At 22.3% G+C, this 25,545-nt stretch overlaps 3 protein-coding genes and 1 long non-coding RNA gene across 7 annotated transcripts; 3 read left to right on the top strand and 1 right to left on the bottom strand.

Moving 5' to 3' along the window:
- Positions 1–844: 844 nt before the first annotated feature.
- LOC108002677 (G-patch domain and KOW motifs-containing protein) lies at positions 845–3,803 on the top strand. 2 transcript variants are annotated; one of them, XM_017064490.3, is made up of 5 exons: positions 845–1,938; positions 2,065–2,422; positions 2,493–2,596; positions 2,704–3,008; positions 3,240–3,803. In XM_017064490.3, exons 1-5 carry the CDS (start codon positions 1,799–1,801, stop codon positions 3,707–3,709), a joined length of 1,377 nt encoding a protein of 458 aa, XP_016919979.1. In that variant the 5' UTR covers positions 845–1,798; the 3' UTR covers positions 3,710–3,803. The 2 variants fall into 2 exon arrangements, with proteins under 2 accessions (XP_016919979.1, XP_016919980.1); XM_017064491.3 differs by having other exon boundaries at positions 3,218–3,803.
- A 108-nt stretch (positions 3,804–3,911) lies between these two features.
- On the top strand, positions 3,912–7,634 carry LOC107994088 (omega-amidase NIT2). Its single transcript, XM_062076525.1, has 7 exons — positions 3,912–4,071; positions 4,160–4,306; positions 5,074–5,258; positions 5,606–5,774; positions 6,736–6,969; positions 7,121–7,261; positions 7,481–7,634. The coding sequence occupies exons 1-6, from the start codon at positions 4,026–4,028 to the stop codon at positions 7,210–7,212; spliced, it is 873 nt and encodes a 290-aa protein (XP_061932509.1). The 5' UTR covers positions 3,912–4,025; the 3' UTR covers positions 7,213–7,261; positions 7,481–7,634.
- Positions 7,635–17,160: 9,526 nt separating this feature from the next.
- LOC107994175 (uncharacterized) lies at positions 17,161–24,325 on the bottom strand. The gene is made up of 3 exons (XM_028664954.2): positions 24,190–24,325; positions 22,617–22,765; positions 17,161–18,383 (listed from the first exon to the last, which is right to left on the bottom strand). The coding sequence occupies exons 1-3, from the start codon at positions 24,278–24,280 to the stop codon at positions 18,213–18,215; spliced, it is 411 nt and encodes a 136-aa protein (XP_028520755.1). The 5' UTR covers positions 24,281–24,325; the 3' UTR covers positions 17,161–18,212.
- On the top strand, positions 18,323–25,232 carry LOC114577016 (uncharacterized). 3 transcript variants are annotated; one of them, XR_009830255.1, is made up of 5 exons: positions 18,323–18,468; positions 18,573–18,649; positions 21,001–21,978; positions 22,584–22,897; positions 24,168–25,232. It is a non-coding gene; the product is annotated as an uncharacterized LOC114577016 (long non-coding RNA). The 3 variants fall into 3 exon arrangements; XR_009830254.1 differs by having other exon boundaries at positions 19,318–21,978; XR_009830253.1 differs by having other exon boundaries at positions 18,573–21,978.
- The last annotated feature ends 313 nt before the right edge of the window (positions 25,233–25,545 follow it).

The following is a 25,545-nucleotide window of genomic DNA, read 5'->3' as shown; positions in this document are numbered from 1 at the left end:
TTGTTATTTGATATTTCAAAAATATAAAATTCTTAATAATTCTTAAAAATTCATATATTATGAATATATTTGAATGTAGAATTATAATAATTTATAAAAAAAATAATCTAAAAAGAAAATTTTATTTAAAAAATGTATAGATTTACCTGAATTTCAGATCGTTGCCGGCTTCCGAATGTCGTTGATTGTCCGGAGTTACCACACTTACTACAGTTCACGAACTACGGCTTCCCGGTTTACCCTGGCTTCGTATCTGAATATCGTGCTGTTGTCGCCGCTAAAACACGCTCACCCCTCTCTTTACAGACTTAACTACCGTTCTCAATTGGTAATCGTTTTTAACTGTAGTTCTTGTATCAAAAGATAAGTATATAATTATGGAGGAATAGTTTCTTCCATAATTTATGAACTAATATGATCAAAGATAATTGCTTCTAAAATTTATTGAAATAAGGAAAATAATACATTATCCTATTAATCATATAAAATCTTAAATATTTTAAAATATTAAAAAAAATTAAGAATTTAAAATTCTTAGAAAAAAAAATATATATAAAATAGAAGATCTTTAAAATTAATCATATATTTATCATTATTTCGGTATTATAATTGAATATTTACACATATTTATTAATTTTAAGAATTAAAAGCGCATGAAATAAAGAAATAGTGAAAATAATTTATCTATTCATATATATATATATATATATATATATATATATATATATATATACTTTCATCTTTTATACGCTAAAAAATATATGTAAAAATTATCAAGATTATCTATTATAATTATTGAATATATATATATATATATATTATATTTTGACAAAAAAAAAGAAAAAAATAATTCTTTTGAACATCAAATAGAGCATAGTATGATTTATTATTGTTATCTTGATTTATTAATTTGATTTAAAATTTGCTATTTTTCTGATAGAAAATATATCAAACTTTAATGAAAAAATAGTTTTCACTTTGCATTTGTATGCAATAATTTACAAAATACAAAACAGCGGAATAGAGAATCTGAAAATAGAATGATCTTGAATAAAATATAAATAACATAATACATAATAGCACTGTTACGCGCTATGATGCATAAACTAGGGTAGAATCAAATGCTTATAGTATGCAATATTTTCAAGAAATAAAAATTTTTTAAATATATTATGAGAGAAGTGATTACATTAAATATAATAAATAATATAAATTTATATATAACTTTTATATATAAATTTAAACATATAACTTGTAAATATAATTATAAACTTATAAAATAAAGTATAAAAATAATTATATTTATATTTATAAGATATTTGATAATTAAATGTGTCTTTACTTCAAAATATAATTACGTGTAATAAATTTTATCTTAAAATTTTTTCGATTGATTAATAGTAAGGAGAATGTAATATAAAATATTTATATGTTATATTTTCAATTTAAATTTATATCATATTTGAACAATATACTATATGAAATTTACATAATGTTTTATTAAGATTTAACCTATCAGGATATAGTTTTAAGAGAAACAAACATTCTATTCATATGAATACATAATATTGATCTTTTGACTTAAGTGAAAATACTATACGTTATCAGTATAGGTTAGTGACTCTAATGTCGTTTTATTCAGACATTTATATAACGTTGTAATAGTGTTTTAAGAATTTCTAAAGTACTTTAAATCAATTAATGAAATGTGATGTTTAAGTTCATGTATATAATTTATAAAAATTATTATTTATGTTTTATATACATTAATCTGTAAATCAATGCTTATTATTGAAAAATGGCAGAAGAAGGAAAAAAAGTCTCCTTCGGTTTTGCAAAATCTATTAAGAAACCTGTATTAAAAAATATTGTGCCACAAGAAGAAAAAAAAGTTGATTATATTGAATGTCTTGACGAGAAAAATATTAAAGTAATAGGGTAAGTCAAAAAATATAATTTTTGTACATAACCTCAATCTAACCTATAAAACTTGACAATAACCAATTTATACAGTTATATTATAATTTCATAATAAATTTTTTTGAAAATAATTTCTTATTTCAGTGAAGAGGAAAAAAAAGATGAACCTCTTGTCATTCCATTATTAGGTTCAAAAACTTGGCATGACAGAATTATTAATCATATCGATGCAGATATTTTTGAACCTAAAGAAAATAAAGAAAAGATAGAAGATGTTAATATTAATAAGGAAGTCAAATCAAAATTATCTAATGGAAATGCATCACCACAAATTATAACAAAAGAACCAGAACAATTAGTGGATAATAAAGTTGTTACGTTAGAAGAACAAGCAGCTAAAGAAATTATTGAAGAATTAAAATCAAAGGAGCAGCAGGAAACAAAAACAAATGATTTTACTTTGCCTTTAGTAGAAGATCAATCATTAAGAGGCCAAGAACAGGTATATTATTAATATGGATTTATGTATCAACAATTTCTGTACATTATAAATTAGTTTTTTATTTTTTCAGTCTACATTAGAAGATTATGAAAGAATTCCTGTTGATGTTTATGGTTTCGCAATGTTACGAGGAATGGGTTGGCAACCAGGAAAAGGAATTGGTAGAAATGAAAAGTAAGAATTTTATATTATATATAAATTTAATATTGTATATTTATTAAATATAACATATTAAGAAATAGAAAAAAGTTATTTTTTTTAATTTAATATTATTGTTATAGAATTGTATCAGCAGTTATACCAGAATTACGACCAAAAGGCATGGGTCTTGGAGCAGATAAAGTAACTCAACAAAAAAACACAGATTCTAACAAACAAGAAGAAGAACTTAAAATAGAAAAAGGGACATTTGTAAAAATTATAGCTGGAAAACAAAGTAATAATTATGGTCAAATAGAAGGATTTGATGATGATGCAGGAAGGCTCATAATAAAATTAGCTCTTGGTGGAAGCATGATATCTGTAAATGAATTTATGGTTCAGCCAGTGACTAAATCAGAATATTCAAAAAATTCAAAAGTTTTAAGTTAGTATGAATAATTAGTTTTTCATTAAGAGACTTTTAAAAAGAATTCAATATCTAAATTATTAATAAAGTGAGAATAAAATTTGTTAATTATTTTATTAATTTTTAATAATATTTATCACAATTTCGTGATATTATTACAAATACTTTTTAAAGGTCTCTTCATTTTTTATAAGAATCGTAATAAATATAAATGTTTTGGCTTTTAGTATTTTATGGGATTAATTTTAGATGCGAAGAAATATGAAGAATATAAGGACAAAGAAACTAAGGAATTTAAACAGAAAATGAATAGAAAAAGAAAATCGATATCTTCCGAAAAATCTGAAAATTTAGATGATGATGAAAGTAATGAAAAGAAAAAAAAAAGTACTACACATGATAAGAAAAAATATGATAAAATAACCGAAAAAAAATCAAAAAGTCAAAAAAGATATTCTGAATCTGATGTCAATGATAGTGATCATGGAAAAAAGAGAAGAAGAGAAAAGAGTAGTTCCATTAGTAGTGATTCTTATAAATCAAAAAAATCTAAAAAATCAAAGAAACAAAAAAAACATTATTCACCAGAAAAATCGAATAAAAAACACAAGAAAAAAGATAAAGAAAAAGAAAAAACTAGAGATAAAAAAGATTATACAGATAGATGGAAACAAAAAAAACGAAAAAGATCAAGATCTCGATCTTCTAGTAGACGATAATTTTCAAAAATGTATTTCGTTATTTTAATTTCGTGGCAAATTGTACAATTTTGTTTATACACATTTTTTAATAAAATGTATTTTTACAAAATCATTTTTTTCTTATTCTTATTTGCAAATTAAAATCTACCTTTTTTTTATAGAAATCATTAAAAAATTAAAAATTTATTAATATTTTATAAAATTTTTGAATGATTACAAAATTGCATAAAATTTACTTTTTTTATGTACCGACATTAATTTTTACAATATCAAAAATTTTTTGATTATATAATGTTGATATAGAATATTAATATAGATAACCTCAAAAAACATTATGGTACTTATGAACATCGCTAAACAAATAGTGCGAACAATGTCGAGTAAGTATTTAATTTTTATAAAATATTATAGATAAATTTTAAAAAATATATAATTTAATCCGTTTAACTTCTTCAATATTTTTTTCAGCATTTCGATTATCATTAGTACAGCTCGAAGTTCATGAAGTAAAAACCAAGAATATAGAAAAGGCAGTTTCATACATTTCAAGCGCAAAAAAGCAGAATGCTGACATTGTCGCTCTTCCTGAATGCTTTAATTCACCATATGGAATACGTAATAATTTTTTAACTAATATTTTTCTAATAAATATTTTTAAAAAATAGAACAGAAGATATAAAATATTTTATTTGTAAGTATTTATATTTATGGAGATTGTATATTTCATTTACGTTCTTATTTTATACAATTTCATAATATTTTTTTTATAAATACATTTTTAATGCAAAAATAATAATAATTAAACAATTATAATTATTATTTTTATTTATTTTATACTTATAATTCTAAATATTTGTGTACTTATAAAATAAAATTCGTTTCAGAAATACTGACGAAGTCGTTGAGTAATCTCTTCTATATCACTATATCACTATCTCTTTCAAATGCATTATTCAAATTTTTTATTTTCATTTTTTTTAATCATTATTTAAATTTTATAAAAAATTACATAGTATAGCAAAAAAATATAGTATAGCAAAAATATATATATACATATACATTTTGAATTTTTTTATATTTAAATGATCGTATTATTGAAAAAATAATTTTTTAAATTACAACAATTACAAGAATAAAGAATTTTTCACCTTCTTTTGATGAAATAATTTAATTATATTTTATAAAAATAATCAACACAAAAAAAAATTAATTAAGAATTAATTTAAAAAAAGAAAAAAATAAATAAGAATTATCCAATTTATTTATCTTATTACTTATTTAAATAAATAATTATTAATCAATAAAATTGAAAAAATAATTTTCTAATATAATTTGCCGTTCAAACAAAAGATTTTTTAATTAATTGGAATATTGCACTGCAGAATACTTTCCTAAATATGCTGAGCATATTCCTGATGGAGAAACGAGCGTCGCTTTATCAAAAGCTGCTAAAGAAAACAACATTTATGTAGTTGGTGGTACAATACCTGAAAGAGATGGTGATAAATTGTTTAATACTTGCACTATTTGGGGACCTAATGGGACTCTTATAGCAAAACATCGAAAGGTAAGCAATATGTGCCTTTATGAACAGAAAATTCATTTTTTCAAATTTTTCGCATTCTAGAAAATTTCTCATATTCTAAAATAATAATTTGTATTCTCTTTATTATATTATGATAAAGAAAATGAATATTTCTTTCATAACAGAAGTAACAGAAATTTTTTTTATAAATTAATAATAATTTTAATTATTCGAAAGATTAATATTTTATAAAAAAAATAATGAAAAATAGTACTTTCAATTGCTAAATATAAAAAATGAAAGAAAATGATAAAATTTGTCAATAATTTCGATGTTAAATTTTAAAAATTGTAGTAATATAATTAGTGTCTAATTTTTTATGTTATTAGATACACTTATTTGATATTGACATCCCTGATAAAATTACTTTTCGCGAAAGTGATTCACTCAGTTCTGGTAATTCTTTGACAATGTTTGAAGTGAAGAATTGCAAAATTGGTATTGGCATTTGTTATGATATTAGATTCGAGGAAATGGCACGTATTTATCGGAATAAAGGTATAGTGACCAACTAAGTTTGGTTTATTTATATTTTTTTTTTCTTTATATATTTTTTTCCTTATATATATATAATAAAAAATTCAGATCAAGAGATTCAACAATATTATTTATATTATTTATACTTATTTTTTTTAATTTTAATTTTTTATTTTCTACTAAAAATATATCTATAATTGAATAGATATTTACTATATTTAATTATCATCAAAATTATGAAATTGAATGTACTATTGTACTATATATAAATCATTTTACTTATACAATGGATGTGATTAAATATTAAGTGAATTCCTTTATTTATATTTTACTATATTAATGTATAATGAAAATTATTAAATAGAGATTATTATTAGTATTTTAATTCTTTTGTCAAAACATGAAAACGTTCACTAATAATTGAGTTTTTTTAATCTATATTATTAAATATTAATAAAATTTCTTCCAAATCCTATCACACTTATTAATTACATTAAAACAATTAAATGTATATGTATATGTATATATATATATATATATATATATATATATATATATATATATATATATATATATACATATATATAATAAAATCTTGCAATATTTGTTCTATTATAGATTTAATTTTAGTTTTATATTCTAAAATTTTTTTTTAGATTTTTAATTTCATATTTATAATAGCTGGATTATTTTTATGTTTATAATTACCTTTTAATTTAATTAACATTACAAATGTCAATTTTAATTTCATTAAAATTTTTACATTTTCGTAAATAATTTTTAAATAATTTTTAAAAAATATATGAAAAAATAATTCTATTTTATATCTGCATCTTAAAATTGTATAATTAATAAAATCATTATAATAGAAATAGTATATAATATATATTATATATATTATATATTTCTAAATTGTGAAATATATTACAGAATTACATAACTACTATTTCGTAACTTCATATTTTCCATTTCTCCGGGTTAGGTTGCAAAATGCTGATATATCCGGCGGCATTCAATTTAACCACCGGACCACTACATTGGTCATTGCTGCAGCGTTCCAGAGCGAATGACAATCAATTATACATCGCTGGTATATCTCCAGCTCGGAATCCTTCAGCCAGTTATGTCGCATGGGGTCATACACAGTTAACTAGTCCCTGGGGAGAAATTCTTCATGATCTGGAAACTGATGAGAGCATGGTAGTCACCGATATTGGTAATTGACAATTTAATATAAAAAGTGAAAAGTAATCCAATTTATTTTTAAATTAATTAATCTATTTTTGTTTTTTCTTTTTTTTTAATCTATTTTTGTTTTTTCTTTTTTTTTTATTTTTTTAACATCAATTTATTATTTTTAATAACAGATTTGAAAATTGTTGAAGAGGTAAGGGCTCAAATACCCTTATTTTATCAGAGACGTACCGATTTGTATGACACTGTCTGGAAAAAAGACTAATTCTATACTGAAACATAAAATCATATTTTTAATGTTTCAATAATGTTATGTAAGTTTCTATTTTTACATATTATATTTTATTTATATTAAATGAAAATAAATAAAAAATACAAATTAGAGTTAAAATATTTTAAATAATAATCTTTTGTAAATCATTCTAATAATACAAATTATAATAATTAAAAAATAATTATATAAATTTAATTATTAATAATTAAAAGATATTAATATCTATGAATAATATATTATTTATATTAATTTATTATAGGAATACTATAGAGGATGTAATGTGATATAGAATCCATTTTATATTGCATGCAACATATTATGTTATATCTTGTATCAACAATATACAATTAAGAACACAAAAAAATATATATAATTTTAAATATCTTTATTATCAATTAAATATATTGTTATAATCTGTGGGTTTAAAATGATTATTCATACATAAAAGGCCCCTTGATGATTAAATGATAACCTCACAATCAAGGTAGTATAATGGCCTACACACGATGAAACATTGTGTATCATTTTAGATTTCATAATGCAAATTATAGCATATATATAAACTGATATATCGATTTTAGATGCAACTTAAATCGATATACCGATTTAACAATTAGTATATCGATCCTTATTAGTGAGCAAGCCCGATATTGATACAAATTTCAGCGTGGGTAGGCTAGTTATCGTATATATAGCAATATTATATCTATATAAGTCGATCTAAATATTTACATTCAAATAGATTAATAACATTTTTTATATGTAAACATTAGTTCGAAGTTACAAGCTTAGAGAAATTGGTCAATTAATGATGATTAATTCAACGCCTGTCTCGATAAAAGGTTAAAGAGAGCAAAAAACATAAAAACATTGTTAATATAATAGGAAGAAATTCAGAGTTGCAATTCGTTTGTAGGCTATTTGCCAGTTGGAAAGAGTTCACATTATCCCTCAAAGAAAATAAGTAAGAGTAATACAAATCATCATCTTCTCTTGTTTTTGTTCTCTCTTCCTTTAAAACAAATCAGATCGCAAAATGAGGGATACCAAGTAATCGCTGAACTTTGCGACTGAACTGAAGAAATTTTGTTCTCTAATACTTTTGTCTTTAAATATTTTATATTGTACATGCTGCCAGAAATTCGAAAGAAACGAAGAACGAAGCAATCGATTCGAGCATGTTTTCAAACAATATAATTTAATTTATTTATCTTTATATATTTTCTTTGAAATTTATTATTAATTACAATGATTTATTTTATTTTTTCTTAACATATTCAAGGCCAAAATATATTGTAATTAATCTATATTGAAGAATACAATATACATAAGTACATATATATAAATATATATATATATATATATATATATATAATTCTTATCATAATATATATTATATAAAATATATGTATAAAGTTTGATTTAAACTTATAATTATCTTTCGAATAAAACAGTAAATTATCAATTAATTAAAAAATTATTTTAAAATAAATGATTATGTTATATATGTGAAAATTATTCAAATTCAATCAATCAATATCAAAATATTATAAGATGTTCCTTCTGAATAGGTTTTAATAAGATATCTTAAATTTGTTTACTTTTTTTTTATATCTTTATAATATAATTTATTATTAATTATATAATTAATTATTATATAATTATATGTATAATTTCATATTGTATATAATGTACAATTTTATATTGTACATTAAATATATGATTATATAATCAAATATAAAATTAAAAATATGAAGGATAAAGATTAAAATTGGTCTAAATTTAAAATTAAAATATAAAAATATATTACAAAAAATTATTTAAAGATAAATAATATTATAATAAAACTTTGACCTCGAATAAGTTAAACCAAGATTTTTAGTTTGAATATTTTTGATATTCAAACTTTACAAATATATAGTTTCTTTTTCTCCAAGTAAACTTTTCTGCATATCATATTCACTCTTATCGATGCTTTTACTTGAAATCTGCAATGCGTCTATTTACAATTTAAATTTACCCGGACCATCCGTTGAATTGACAGCCCTTTATAAATACATAATGAATTCGAAACATGCTGTACGTTGTGCTTTATATTCCCACTCCAAATACTACTGACATTCGCATCAGAAATTCTAGTATAACGCCAATTTGTCACGTGTGAACATTGTTCATTGTGAATTATCATATTTTTTTGAAATTTTCTGAATTCTTTTGCATGATTTAAAAAATAATGTTAAAGAAATTTTACATTATAAATTATCAATATATACGATAAGTTTAATAAAAAAAGAAGTAAGTTTTACAAGATAAATACAAGTTGATAACGATCATTCTTTTGATGTTTTTAGGTTATATGCATTGATTGAAAATAATTAGTATTAGATATTAACAGATTGAAATCGTGATTATATTTTTATATTTTTTATCGATAAGTTAATAGGATAAGTTAATATCTAAAAATATCTAAATATCTAAAAATTACAGATTTTTTTTTAGAAAAACTTATCGTCTTGATAATTCTGCTTTCATTTACAACGGATATTCTGAGTAAATAATAATAATCAATACATAAAAAGATAGAAAATCAAGCTATTGTCATGACAATATAACATTGAACTTTTGAGTTCGAATTATATTTGGACGTATGCTTATTTATTATAAATAATTTATTTAATACCCTGTACGACAAGTAGAATTACTTGATTTAAATTAACGACAATTCCTTTAAATAGAATTTTATGAACAGTCTGTAATGAACATTTATTGATGAAGTTTTTTATAAAATACAATTTAATAAAAATATAATATATGTTTAAAGCGAAGAAGCTGTTTTATATAGAAATCAAGATATCGAATTTTACATTGCATCAATTCTATTAAGTGCTCGTCATTCGAGATCTTAAATATAAAATAATAAAAATCTTAAATATCTCGATAACTAATTGAAAAGTTTTGATATCATTTATTAATATTAAAATCTGATAAAATTTTATCATTACGATCTTACTGTAGAAAACTCATAGAAAAGGATCAATGAATAAGAAAATTACTAATAAAAATAGTATTAGAATTAAGTATAATAAATATTTATTGTAATAGTTTTTAGGAAGTTGATAAGTATACGTATCAACTATTTTTTAAATTTCGGCATAATAGGAATTCTTAAATTTAAGAAAAAGTTTTTCATGATATATTTTCTTTTTAGATATATAAAATATTTTTATTAAATATATCGAAAAAAATAATAACATCCAAAAACAACAGAAAATAATTTATTTTTGCTTGGAAATACCCAATATTTTTTATCAATATAGATTTCATCGCGATTTATCATATATTATAATTTAACCAATAAAAATTATTCACACAAATAATTTTCTAGTAATTTTTTTGGTAATTTTTAGGAGAACGAATTGCTGTATAATCTTTGTGAAACTTGAATATGATTATTTATAACAAATCTAAAATCTATTTTACGCAATAATTTGCTAACAATCTTAGTGTTATTGCTGCTAACATGGAACTAGATTTAGTAGACAACAACACATAAAATAAAATATAAGATAATATGAGCAGAAAAATTTATCGATGATTAAATTGATATTTTTATATTTATTTTTCGAAATAAATTTTATTTTCATTTACAATTTATTAATTTTTTTTATTTTATGATTAAAATTTTTTAAAATTAAAGATTTAGAGATTTAAATTTTTGAATAAATTGAAATATTTTATATTTTTTTTAAATTTATTAAATTAAAATTATTAAATTTTTTTGCCCATTGAACATTAATAATTAAAAGACAAAAAATATTGTTCTAATAGAAAATGCAATATAATAACAAATATAATAGAACTTCTATCACTTAATTTTCCATTATTTAAATATTCTCTTATCTTAACAATTCTGCAATAACATATTTTATTTTTATCACCAATCAAAACATACATATATACATATATATGTGTATATATGTATATATATATATATATATACAAAAATATATATATATATATATATACATATATATATATATATAATTGTATAAATAATAAATATATATATAATAATAGTAATAAATATATATATAATATATAATTGAATGTAAATTTAATAAATTTAATAGGTTAAATTTAATAGAACAATACAATAGAAAGAAGTTGGCAATAATGACAATTTAATCGAGAATAATAACATTATACGCGATATTGCCAATACTCTTGACTTCTATAGAATATTTTTCATTCAAATGAAAACAAGAGAAATGAAAACAATAAATGAATTTTTGATTTTTAATCATCATATATTTTTGATATTGAATAGTGAAATTAAAAATTTATTATTAATAAATAATGTATATTATATAATATTATATGTCATAATGTGAATTAATAATTAAAAAATTCATTGGATTATATTCCAATTTGAAATATAGTTTATTTATTACTATTATATAAAAATTTCATTTCTCATAATAGTTATAAAGTATAATCAGCATTTTAGTTTATTTGATATTTAATAATAATTTTCCAGCCTTTATAAATACAATGCAATAATTCATAACTTATTTATCAATTTAACTGAATCTAATCTTTGGCTAGTCAGTTTCCAATTTATATATATATTATTATCTTTTTTGATAATTTCATATTCGTGAATTTAAGAAATTATTTGTTATGTATTTTATAATAATTGAATATAACTGTTTATATTTCATCTTATATTTTTGTTTTTCAATTTTAATTAATTATGATTTAAATTACTTTTTATTTTTTTAAATTAAATTATTTGTTATTATTTATCATCAACAATTTATTATCAAACAAATAAATAATTAAATATAATAATTTAAAAAAAAATAAAATGTGAAATATGAAATTATTCGAAAAAATTAATCCATCAAAATATTATATGTCATAATATTAAAAAACAAAAAAGAATATTGAAAACATATATTTACAGATATACTCATATACAAATAATATTAAAACCAGAAATGTATGAAAACAATGAAATCACAACGCCATCTAACGTCTTGTTCATTTCTTTCACGAAATATAACACAGTAAAATCGCTGTATTGAATATGTAATGATATTCAAGAAACATAATCATGAAAATAGTAAGGTTAGTACGAAATAAAAAATTCTTAAACTTTTCTTTCAAAACATAAAAAATAAAAAAAATATAGTTTATTTAAAATTATTTTTATTTGATCTAAAATATGGAAAACGAAAGAAAAAAATTATATTCTGTCAATAATTTAATTTTAAAAAAGTTTGAATCATTCTTTTTAATGAATAGTATCGCATATATATAAATTTTTGGCTTGAGAATAATAATTGTTTGTGATTATCAATAAATTATTGATTATCAATATTAAACATTTAGAATATTTTATAATTCATTTATTCAAGATAAAGTGTTAATTAAAAAAAAAAACAATAAATGTTTGATATAAAATAATGCAAATAAATGAATTTATAAAATTTATATAGTTTAATAATTTATTGAAAAATATGTCATAATTCTACAAAGAAAACAATTTATATCATAATACACGGGCGAATATAGGATTTCTATACTCAGTTATTTTGCAATTCAAATGCAATATTTGAATATATATATATATATTCAAAAAAATGGAAATTGAACGATTTAGAGGAACCAATTATTCTCGCATCGATGTAACTTTAAAATAATTCATAATGTATATATTTGTAAAAGAAAATTTACTATTGGATTGACACACTTGCAGAAACGATGTTCTTTTTTTCATATAAATATTAAATAAATAAATGAAATATATATATTAGGTTAGGTTTTTTTTCCATATTTAATTTGATGTTTTAATTTCACATAACAAACTTTATAATTTCTACTTGTATAATTAAATTTTTTTTTTATTTTCAAAATTGTCATATAATTTTTGTAGATCGTCATGCATAAATCATTAATATATTTTTGATCAAATAATTAAATATTAATATTTCAATATTAAGGAGTTTACATTATGGCACTTACAATTTGTTTTATGATTGAATTGCTAATATATTATAACAGATCACAGGTTTTTTTTTAAATATTTACTCACGTATAATATCTGTAGCTACTATGTCAATCTTAATTTAATTTTTGTTCATAATTTAATTTTTTTTTAAATATTTCTTTTATCATTCAGTCTTTATTTTAATTTATATCTTAAATTAAAACAATATTGAAAATTTTAACATTATGATTGGTATATTTCTATGAAATTATATTTAATTTAATAATAATAATAATAATAATAATTTTATAAATTCTTAAATAACAATTATAATAAAATATCTCTAAAATGGGAAACTTAATTATGTTTCAAAGAAATCGTCTCTGCTAGGTATCATTAATCTTACTATATTACTTTTATAAAATAAAAGAAAATATATTTTTTAAAAAATATAAAATGTCATTCATCAATTCATTTATTTTGATTAGATCACTATAGTAGAAACTACAATTAATATAATTAATTATAAGAATTATTAATAGTACGATTTAATAACATAACTTTAATAAGTTTTTGAATAAAGTACGACATAATTATTCGACATTAAATATTTTTCCAACTAAAAATCTTAGTAAACAAAATCTTAATAGTTGTTTGTAATAAGTTAGGAAGCGAAGAAAAAAATATTGAGGTTAGGTTAACGTACGAATATTAAAATTGATATATTAAAATTGAGTCCACTATAACCCTTTCATTAAAATTCTATGAGATTATGTTATATTCATTGAGCATATACCTGTATTCAATATGATTTTATTTGATAAATGATGTTTTAGTACGTCTATTAATTAGATTCTAATAAAAGCAGAAATAATTTTATTAATAGTAATAAAATATTTATTAAATCTTCTGTATAATATTATATATATAATTTTCTATTTCTTTTTCTCGAGTAAATAAATAATATTACTTTGAAAAACTGTTTTTCACAAATATGTATATATAAAGTATTTATGTGGATTAATATACATACTTTTATACATAGAAAATATGTATTATTTTTGTTTATGTAAAATGTTTATGTAAAACGAAAATGCTAATGTATTTCTTTACTACGCCAGCACAGATGGCATTATATTTTTGGATTTATATTTGAATATTTTAAAAATTTTGGACTAAAAAAGCATGTTATTACGCTTGATTAAGTGTCAATAGTGGCTACTAGTGATTTTTGTGTGTTTCAATAAAGTTTTAAAATTTTGTAATGTATATGATTCAATCCTTTGAGGTTACAGATTTTAAAAGTAAATTTATTTATTTATGATCAATGATATTTGAAATTTGTTCAATTAACATTTTCAAAATTAATATAGAAAATATTTAAGATAATATTAAATATTTTAAATTTGTTTTTAATTAAATATAATTTATGAATGAGATATATAAAATCAAATATAAAAAAATTCATTAACATAACATAAATAAAATATAAATAAAATTATATTAAAAAAAAAAAATAATCTCATTCATCGAGCAATAAACTTCCATTTAACTTTAAACGATCTAAAATTCTTCTATAAACCCAGATCTTTCCTTTCAAACAAGACATCAAAGCGTGCTCTTCATAACCTCAAAGGATTAAATTCAATCTTTCGATCAATTTTCGTTCATCCCACGCTGAAGTTCGTTTCCACGCTTATGATATTATCTATCCCTTCTTTGTGCCTTATCCATGGCTTCTATACAACTTTATTATTAACTTTTTAAAAACTTTTTACATTTCTGCCTCACCAATAATAATAATCATTTTTATTCTATCACATTTTTCTTTTTCTCAGAAATTGAATATGTTTAGCCGTTAAAAATTCATAGGCCATAATATGAACAATGGATAGATTTATTTATAATTAATTAAATAATTTGTTTCAGTATATACATTTCTTTCTTTCAAAGAATTCGCTCATAAATAATACGAATTTCAATATTTATTAAATTTTTATTAAATTTTTAGAAATATCAAAACGAAAAACACGTGACAATTTTGGAATTTGTAATTTTCTTGTAGACCTTTTTTTTAAAAACTTTGAATTATCAAGGAAAAATAAACTTAGATAATAAAAAAATTAAAACAACAGATTGTATTCATGTTAAATTAATAATCATTTTATGAAAATTTTATATCTTTTAAAAAAGAAGAAGAATATTATGAAACAAAAATTTTTCTACTTAAATGATTTAATAAAGCTATAATATTAATGAAATTTAAATTTAATAAATCTCCTTAAATCTTTAATTTTAAAATTCTCCTCTAGAAAGCTATAGAAATTTTCAACTATTTTTTAATCAATAAATAACGATCTTGAGAATTGATAGAGAATATTGCTGTCTTGAGAGAGCTTAATTAATCGACTAATACGAATAGTTCTATGATATTGCAGAACTTATTTATTGCATTCCTGTGACATCTCTTCTTTCTTTAATACGTAGAATAGAAATTATAATATTAAAAAAATAAAAATAAAAATAAAAAATTACAAAAAAATATATATTTTTTATTAATATAAAAAATAATCCAAAATTTTTTTCGATATTATCAAATTATTAATTTTTGGACATTAAGAAATTCATTTAAAAGATGTAAAATAAAAAAGTTTCATTTTTTTCTTCAAATTAAAATCATGAGATAAATTTTTTAAGACAAAATTATTATCGTTTGATTAGGTTATCATTAAATCAAACGTCATAGTTAAATTAGAAAATTGAAATAATGGCTAATATGAAATCATCGTAACAATATACATAGTAAGATTCTCCGGACAACAAGAGGATTAACTTGTTAATGTGCAACGTCATGCATTTATTTTCATTTTGACTGATATAAAAAGTATTTTTCTAATGTTATAAACTTAATCAATCAACCGGAAGTTATCGATTCATCTTTATGTCATAATATCCTATTTAATAAAAATAATTAAAAAAAAGAATAATACTAATAAAATAAATATCAGAATTATTGAAGGATACATTTCTTCATCAAGTTATCAATAGAAAAAATATATTCTAAAATATATTATCAATTCCAATCGATTCTCGAACTACTTTTTTCAATCATTTATAATAATAAAAAACTTTTTTAAAAATTTTAAATTTGAAAAATCTTCTATGAATATAATAACGTGATAATTTTTCGTCGAATAAAAATGCAAAAAGAATTTTTCAAAAAGATCTATATATTGATTAAGCTATTAGTTGATGAACTGAAAAAGAGGCGAGGCGTTGAAGCATCAAAGTCGATATTTAGCCAAGCTCTCGACTTTTCCATCCGATAATCATCGAACGAACTATTCAACGGAACGATCATTGATATTTACAGAATTTTTTCAAGCGTTTTTCATCAATAAATCATCGTCTTCTGTCTCGTTACGATTTTTTATTATGATGTTTGTAATTAATAATGAAAAAATAAATTTTTGAAATGCAACGACATTATTGCCTTCTAGTTTTTTTTTTTATATTCTTGATTAATACTTGCGCACTTATTATTGCTTGTTTATTGGTTACGAAATACTCGGTAAGTATGCCAAATTTGTTGTAAAAATTTTTTATTGAAAAAGTAATTTTTCTTGGCAACGATGTTCCGTAACTTCGAAATCATTGATTTGATCCCTCTGATATCGTTGTCTTAAATTAATTAATTTTATCTGATCTTATTTTAATTCTGTTGATTCTCATCGTTGTAGAAACTCGATTTATTATGTAACTTTAAAAACGAAAAAAATTGTATAAGAAAGTAGTAGTCTATATTTCATAAATATTTTGCATTATTTTTATTATTAAACTATTTTTTGGTCACATAATTGTTTCCCTTGTTATTTCTTTCGTTTAGATTTATAAATTTATTATAATTTGAATTATTGGAATTAATTAAGATACGGCAGAGAAAAACGTTTTTTTATTATAATTTATATAATTTTATTTAACTCTTTACTTTGTAATGTAAATTTTTATTGTAGATTATAATCAATAATTCAAGTAGAAAATACATTGTATTCAAATAAATATATGTGTGTTGTATCGTTTTTCATTCATAATAGCAGTGAAAGAATTCGAGAAATATATAAGTATAATATTAAGAAAATTATGAAGCAAGAGATTATAAAAGAGATATTAAAAATAATATAATTTACTAATTTGTTTTTATATCACTTTATGAATCGTTTGCTAAGCATAGAAATAATTGTGATAATTAATCTATTTTTTATTTTACAATAGTTTTTTTTAATCATTTCATTTAATTTATGTAAATTGTTAATTTATTATGCATTAAATATTTATAAACAAAATAGCCATGTTTCATGTTTAAAATAGAGTTTTATCCTACATATGTCAACAGTTTTTGTAAACTATTATTATTATTATTACCATTAACAAGGAGAAAAATATAATAAATTATTATTATTATTTTCATACTTTTAATACTATCCAATTTCTTATATTTTCATTTTCATTTAATCAATGATGAATAACAAATAATTCATTTAATTCATAAAAATTTAAATTAGGAAGTATGCATATATCATTATATGCATATTTCCTAATGAAAACATCATAAAATATAAATAAGATTAAAAGAATAATAATATTTAAAAAAAACTACAACAGTAAATAACAATTGTCTATCTGTATAAAAATAGATAAATATTATAAAGAAGCAAGTTAAATCAATTCAATTTAATTTAATCTTGCCTATCGGATTGAAATCCATTTGATTTATAATTTATAATGAACCCATAATGAAAAAGCAATGAAAAAAATTTGCAAGAAACTTTTATAATTATAACACACTATTTCTCGAGGTATAATCAACAGGTACAAACGCGATGTTTCATCATCACATTATATCGTACCTTCTTTAATCCTTTACTGGTCCATATTTGCCGTTGACATTTCATAATGGTCGAATTCCATCGATGACGCCATCTGGATCCTCGTTAAAAAACTAGAACGCTCTTAACAGCATTATTAAACCCATCAGCCAGAGTATCCCTTGTTCTTGAATCCTGGTGGAACCATTTGCAATAATCAAATCAGGTCCTGTCCAATTCGTATCAATATCGTCCAGACATTCGAATTCACAGCATCGTTCGCCGACCCGAAACTTCTTGCATCTCTGTGGCAAAAGATCGATCGATCGCATTAGTCAATCGTCATTCAACGATTTGAGAATCCAGGCCATAAATGGAAATGAACTAAAGGTATGAAAAAATGCGATATATGCATCATAGTAAGAGGAGATAAGGATGGGTATGATAGAATGAATTGAATGACATTTTGAGGACAATTGATTCTTCTTTTGTAGTGCATGTGAATGAATTGCTTCTGAGAGGTTAGGAGGGAAAATTGACGAGTTTACAATAGATTAAAAGAATATTTTGGGTAAGTAAATTATAAATTGATTATGATAATATATATTATTGATCGTGGATTTAAATATATTTTATAATTATAAAAGCGTATTCTAATGGTCGTAAATAAATAAAAATTATACATATAGTAAAATAATTAAAAAATTGAGGAAATAAATTATAATTGAATAAACTTCAGTAAACTAATTTTGAAATTTCAATTTGTAAATTTAAAACAAGATTTTAAATTTTAATACATTCAATAATTAAGAATCAATATCGTTGAATTTTATTACATGTAATAAAATTTATATATATATGTATAATTAGTAAAACTAAATTTTTGCAATAAAATTTTGAAATGATGTTTAATTCGCATTACAATTTTTAAATTTTGTTGCATCTCAGTTCAAGTAATTTTTAGTATATTTAATAATTTATCTAAATTTTTTTTTCACTTTTTTTTTATTCCAATTGCAAAACAAATAATTATTACATTATAAAAATAATTACTATATTTAGACAAAATAATTTTTTGATTTCAATATCGATTCATCGCTTTACTAATTTCAAATTTTGTTCATTTGTTCATTATATTCCATTTATTAGTTTCACGTTATCTACCAATATGCTTTTAATATATTATCTCCCGAATAAAATATCGAGTTAAAATCGCGTCAAATGGCATAATCTTTTCAGTTTCTCACTCTTTCAAAACAGGCCTGCTGTTTATCCATCATATACTATGCATATATACTTCCAAGATCAAAAATTCAAAAAATCATCAAATGAAACACCATGTTCTATTTTTGTCACAAAAATAGTACAAGCAAAGTATAAGAACAACTCAACAAAATTGGTTAAAGTTTGATTATTAATACGACAAGTATTAATTTGTTTCGGAAAACACGCAATTCGCAGTCTCGTCGTTTCTAGTAAACGAAAGATATAGTCGGACGAGATTAGCATAAAACTTGTCGCATGCGATCAGGTGGCCTGAATGTCGAGTAAAAGGAGGTAAAGTTACGTGATTCGAGGCGTTTAACTGAAAAGTAACGATTGTGATCAAAGACGAGATATGTGGCAATATTATATTTCACAACAAATAACAATATATACAAGATGAAAAAAAAATCGAGATATAATAAGGAACAATGATATTTATATAAAATTTTTTCAAAAATTTTTAAATAGATTTCTTTTCTCTTTTTACTCGATAATTATTTTCTTATTTTAATTATTTTCTTCTTTTATATTAGATATTTATAAAAAAAAAACTTATCACTATCATTTTCAAATAATATAAATAAAAAGTGAAACTGGCGTCAATTTTAACAGATTTTTTTTTATCTCTTATCCATTTCTCACTTTTTGCATAGAATAAATATTTATAAAAGAAAAATTTATTATTAAAAAAGCACGTTGATTGAAAGTAAGATTATTCAAACTTTCTCTAAATATATCCACGATAATTATTTATGATAATTATAATTATATTGATTAAATAACATGAACATTTTTGCAACATAAAGCGAAGAAATAGGTAATATGTTTGAAACATGTTAATGAAAAGAAAACGTTGTATGTGATATTGATTTTATGCTTTTGCCACGCAACGCGGAAATTGCGGAATTAAAATTGAATTTGCATCGCAACGTTGACATTACGACAGCAATTATATTATATATGTGCGTATGTATTTAAAAAGTTAAGCATCAAACATCGCACGGATTATACAAGAAGTGAACCGGTAATCCTTCTATTGAAAATAGGATTTCCTTGATTCAAGCTTAAATAAGAGGAAACCTGTGAGAATTTTCTTCGATATTCTTCACTTACGAATTACATGGTATATAATCTCTCCAGAAGAATACACGTTGTGACAAGATGCAATTACTGTTAATAGGATTTTCAAAGTAGAAATATGTAGATTGAAAATATAAAGTTTGAAAATGAAATCTTTATTAGAAGACTTTTTACTAAAAATAAATATTTTTACGCGAATAATTTTAATATTATCTATTTCATTTTTTAAAGAAATTATTACTCGTATTAAATAAGCACACATATACTTCAAAAATTGATACTTCGAAATCATTATTCCTCCAATATAATCATTATCCAATTTATTTTCACATCGTACGCTCGATCCATTCACCGCATTATCATAATCTATATTCATCTAAATTCTTCATTTTGATTGAAAAATCACGTATTTCCATGAATGTATTATATTTCCCAATCGAAATGTAGCATTTAATTGTGAATTTCAATTTTTCTAAAGATGAAAAAACAATTATTCCGTTTTGATTGAAATATTTCCTCTTATTAAAAATCGATTGGATATTTTAGTAATAAATAATCTGTTTTATTCAATTGAAGGAAACCGAGAAAAAAATACGGCAGTCATAGAAGCACGATTTTACAACAAGAATCTCATTAGAAGTTTGAAGATGTCACATTGAATGAAAATTCAATAAAGTGAATATTAACTGTATTACCGATAACAATCGTGTTAAGATAATTCTTAAATAAATTAGTCTTCTGTTTACGGAAACTTAACCAATGTCGTCATCAACATCTTCTATTGATTTCTAAGAATGTTTTTCATGTTATTAAGAAACAGGTGAGAATAATCTGGTAACGTAATTCGATGAGATTCCGGGGAATATAATACAATTTCCTGCGAACCATAATTTCTCGAACGAACGAACTTTGCTTTCCTGTGATTAATAAAAAAAAAGAATGAAAAAAAGGAAGAGGAAGAAAACTAGATGGCCTAGATCGAAAGCAATGGTTGCATCCGTAATATTTATTATTCGTTTGTCCATGTCGCGCAAGAAAAGTCGAGATAACTGGTGAAGCGAGTGAATAAATCTGCCATCTCCCAATGGAAAAATATTCATTAGCCCGAGATCACACATCGCTAATTTCTACTTTTTTAAACGTCCTATCTATTCAGAGAAGAAATTGAAAAAGAAAAAAAATGGAGGCGAAAGAAAGTTAAAGAGAGTTGCCGATACATTGTTCGTTTTTGTTGGGATCAACTGGTAATATTTTTTGTACAAAGATGAAAACGATTATAAAAATATATGTATATAAAAATCTTACATCGTAAAATAAAAATGGCAAAAATCCAATTTAAATGATAATTTTGACAACAAAGTTTCGCAGGTCTCTCATCTGCTTCATCGACTACAAATGGTTTCTGTGTAAGAAAAGCTTGGTTGATTAAAAATTTCAAAAGAAGTTTGGAACTCGCCATTGAAAACAGATTTAAACCATCGTTTTAATTTCATTTAATTGAATTACTCCCTAATTTCACGAACCATGGATTTTACAAGTGTCGTGCATTCAAAGGTATGATTTCCCTTTCTTTTTTCTTTCACTTTTTAATCTCGAGTAATTGATCCGTTAATTCCACGATATCTTTAGACTTTGCAAGATTTGGCTCATCATGTATCAAATTTACAATCAATTAACTTATTTTTTTATATATATATTTTATTTGAAATTTTATTAAATTCAATTTCTAGAATAATTTTTAGAATAAAATTTCTTGTGTAAATATTGTAAGTTTGGAATATAAGGCAACGTGTGAATAACGAATCGTTAACCCAGTTTCAGTAAAAAGCACATGCATATATACTAATCCCTGTAACGAATTCGACACTCCAATTATTATAAAGCAATTTCTCCAGTAATTTTCTTTTTTTACACAAATATAAATGGTTCCAAAATGATTGAGAAAGTAAGAATAAATTTGCATCTATCGATAGATAAAACAAAACTGGAATTATTAAACGAAGAATATAAAATTATATTTCTGTCGCAATAAAAAGAGTAATTAAATCGACGAAACCTTTAAGTTTTTAATAATAATGACGAAAGTAAAAAAAAAATAATGAAAATTAATTTTGACAATTTGGTAATTAATATTACACTTTAATTATTTCTGCTTGCAGCAAGTGTTTCTTTTTGAATGAACAAATACTCACGTAAGGTGGTGTGCAGAAGATGGATTGACACCACATTGGTTCCGAATGATAACAGACGCAGAGACTGCAAACCGCAGGTCCTGGTACATAAAGGAGACCGTGTCGAACGATCGCTCCTTGGAAATCCGTGCAATTCTCCTCCAAGGCAGCTAAAAATGATTTTCACTTGAATATCTTCAATACTTAATTGCATGTTCAGTTGCATGTGTTGTTAATTACGGAAGGTAAAATTATCATGCGCGCTAATTTTTGTTCGATAGATCCGCATTGCAGTTTTCATGGTACGTTTTTATGGAATTATAGATTTTGTTTAATAACATTTTAATAACATTAGATCCTTTGTTGAAATAATATAATAATATTATATTTAATCATTTATATGATCATATATATATATAATATTGTTATATCAAAAATTTTTTTATTTAAGATTTTACGATCCAATCTTATAATCTAACATTGTAATATCAGGTAATTATTTACAAAAAAAGATAATCTCTGATTTTGATGATTTTTTTAAATACTGTTATCATCATCTTGAAAATTTTACTTGGCAATCGTTGTTTATTAAAAAATTATGAACAAAAATATTTTTTCAAAATAGTTTAGTTAAATCAAGTTAATTTTGATTAAGTTTATTACATAATATAATAAACAATTGATAAATAAACAACAATCATCAAATAAAACCATCAATTTGATAATTTTAACAATATTAAAAAATATTAAGAACGGAGAACGATTGACCACTCTATAAATATTCATCATTATAATATCATTTATATACAGAATATATACAATTAATTAGAAAATAATTCATGATCTCGAAAGGAGGATTGTGCATAAGATATACATATATACGACTCATATGATTATAAATGATTTTCAAACGTGCTTGAATTTGTGAACACGATCGAACAATTAATCGACGAAAATTATTAATTTCTGTCTCAATCCTATTATTTAACATTGGAATAAGGTTGGATCGTTTCGATTCCGCGCGCGATTAACAATTAATTACAATGGGTATCGGATAGTTTTCAATGCAATATCGATAAATGAACGCAAAGTCAATTGATTAAATCAACCAATTCGGTCGAAGCTATTAATTAATATATCATATGATACTTATTCGAGTATTGTATGTACATCTCTATATATATTAAACCGAGAAAGATTCCATTTATGATTATGATTGATGAAGAAATTTGATAATTATTATGTGAAACTTTATATAGAACAGGATATTTTAAAACAAAAAAATAAATAATCGTTACAATTTTTTTTATATAATTATATAATTAACTTAAAGTAAAACTTATTATTTAATATTCAATTCATTACATTATGCGACTATATATGAAGGTTGAAACTAATTTAATTTTTTATTATTTTTTTAATTTAAGTATAACAATAATATAAGAATAATAATTAAATACAAAAAATAGAAGATGTAATTCTTATGAGTTAATTGAAATTCGAAATTTTCGTGATGAATTATGAAATTCGTGATGTACGTATTGAAATTGATTTTATCTGTATCGATTACAGAACTCTTCAACTTTCAACTTACCGGTCCTAGACGGAAGGAGAAGAAGAAGAATAGCGGACAGATAGAATACCCACACGAGTATTTTCGAGTAGAGGCTCGAACTACTCTTCATGGTCCTCGATTGAGTTAGCCACGGAAGATCAAAGAATAATGTCCACCAGAGAGGCTAGATAGATGAAAAGTAGTTATGCCAACAACCACTGTGCATGCACTGCAGCGGCCAGGAGTATGTTATCTGCGATAGAAATCAGAACACATTTGTATTTTCAAAGTTGAATCAATTTTGCGTGGGACTATTCTGATTGATACTAACGAGGGATAATTGCTTTGTTCGCGACCTTAACTAGCTGCTTGATTGCCTGTAAATGTCTGAAATTGTCACTTGGACTCTTTCCAGATTAAGCTTGTTTTATTTTTTTCAGAATTAGAGTATATCATAATAATTTCTCTTTTTTAATCCTTAAATTCTAAATTACTTTGTTGTTTACTTTTTTTTTTTATTAATTTTTATTTTAAATACTTGAAAAGTATTCAAATAATATCTATTTTATATTATTAATTATCTAGGATAAAAAATAGGAATTTTGACAATAATGTGGGAAGTTCAGATAAAATATTTCAAAAATTGAATGGATCCAATGTTTCATTCTTTCTTAGATTCTGTCCTCAGGATCGTGATTAATTATCTTAATAATAAGTAAGAATGCAACAAGAAAAGATGTCATTTGTTTAATTTTTATATAACGGGGTCATCTTTAAAATAATGCAAATGGCGAAACATTAAACATTTCGGGAACTCGGGTTTAAATATTCATTGCACACTGATTATTATTCATCGAAGCCAATTATTCAGTTCCAATTATTCAATTATTCACTAGTAATTTAACTAGCCAACTATTGTGTCTATACATTGAATATGTTTTTTAATTTTCACTTTTCTTATATAATTTAACATATAATTATTTTAATATTAACAATTAATAATTAACAATTTATCATACTATTTATAAAAAAAAATAGATAAATGTAAGGATAAATTTAAGAGTAAATTTTTTACAAGTTGTTCTCGAAATAATTTTTTCGTAAGTGAACGCTGTGTCGAGAGTGAAAATTATTTCTTCGAAATCATTCTCAATATCATTTCCACTGAAAAAAGTAGTTCCACGAGCTAAAATTTTCGAGAATTTTCACTCTCATGTATCCATTAATCTAAGAATCAATTTTAAAATTTTAAAAAACAAAAAGCAACTATTATAGCAATATGGTTAAAATTCCTTTCTAGAAGAAATGGTCCTTGACAATCAGTACTTTTGCGTTTCTTTATTCCTTTGATTCATGAAATTTACGAACACTTTCAACACGTGTTCCCGGCTAAAA

This window comes from Apis cerana, linkage group LG6 (genome assembly GCF_029169275.1).
Source record: "Apis cerana isolate GH-2021 linkage group LG6, AcerK_1.0, whole genome shotgun sequence".
Lineage (NCBI taxonomy): Eukaryota > Metazoa > Arthropoda > Insecta > Hymenoptera > Apidae > Apis > Apis cerana.
The sequence above is the reverse complement of the archived record's forward strand: the minus strand, read 5'-3'. Positions and strand labels throughout refer to the sequence as shown.

Bases quoted from the DNA above. Each gene is read 5' to 3' on its own strand.
- LOC108002677 (XM_017064490.3), top strand. From the start codon at position 1,799: ATGGCAGAAGAAGGAAAAAAAGTCTCCTTCGGTTTTGCAAAATCTATT. The intron at 2,423-2,492 runs GTATATTATTAA...TTATTTTTTCAG, and splicing joins CATTAAGAGGCCAAGAACAG to TCTACATTAGAAGATTATGA. The intron at 3,009-3,239 runs GTTAGTATGAAT...GATTAATTTTAG, and splicing joins AAAAAATTCAAAAGTTTTAA to ATGCGAAGAAATATGAAGAA.
- LOC107994088 (XM_062076525.1), top strand. From the start codon at position 4,026: ATGGTACTTATGAACATCGCTAAACAAATAGTGCGAACAATGTCGA. The intron at 5,259-5,605 runs GTAAGCAATATG...TTATGTTATTAG, and splicing joins TTATAGCAAAACATCGAAAG to ATACACTTATTTGATATTGA. The intron at 5,775-6,735 runs GTATAGTGACCA...TCTCCGGGTTAG, and splicing joins ACGTATTTATCGGAATAAAG to GTTGCAAAATGCTGATATAT.
- LOC107994175 (XM_028664954.2), bottom strand. From the start codon at position 24,280: ATGAAGAGTAGTTCGAGCCTCTACTCGAAAATACTCGTGTGGGTATTC. The intron at 22,766-24,189 runs GTAAGTTGAAAG...AATCATTTTTAG, and splicing joins TCTCCTTCCGTCTAGGACCG to CTGCCTTGGAGGAGAATTGC. The intron at 18,384-22,616 runs GTGAGTATTTGT...CTTTTGCCACAG, and splicing joins TCTTCTGCACACCACCTTAC to AGATGCAAGAAGTTTCGGGT.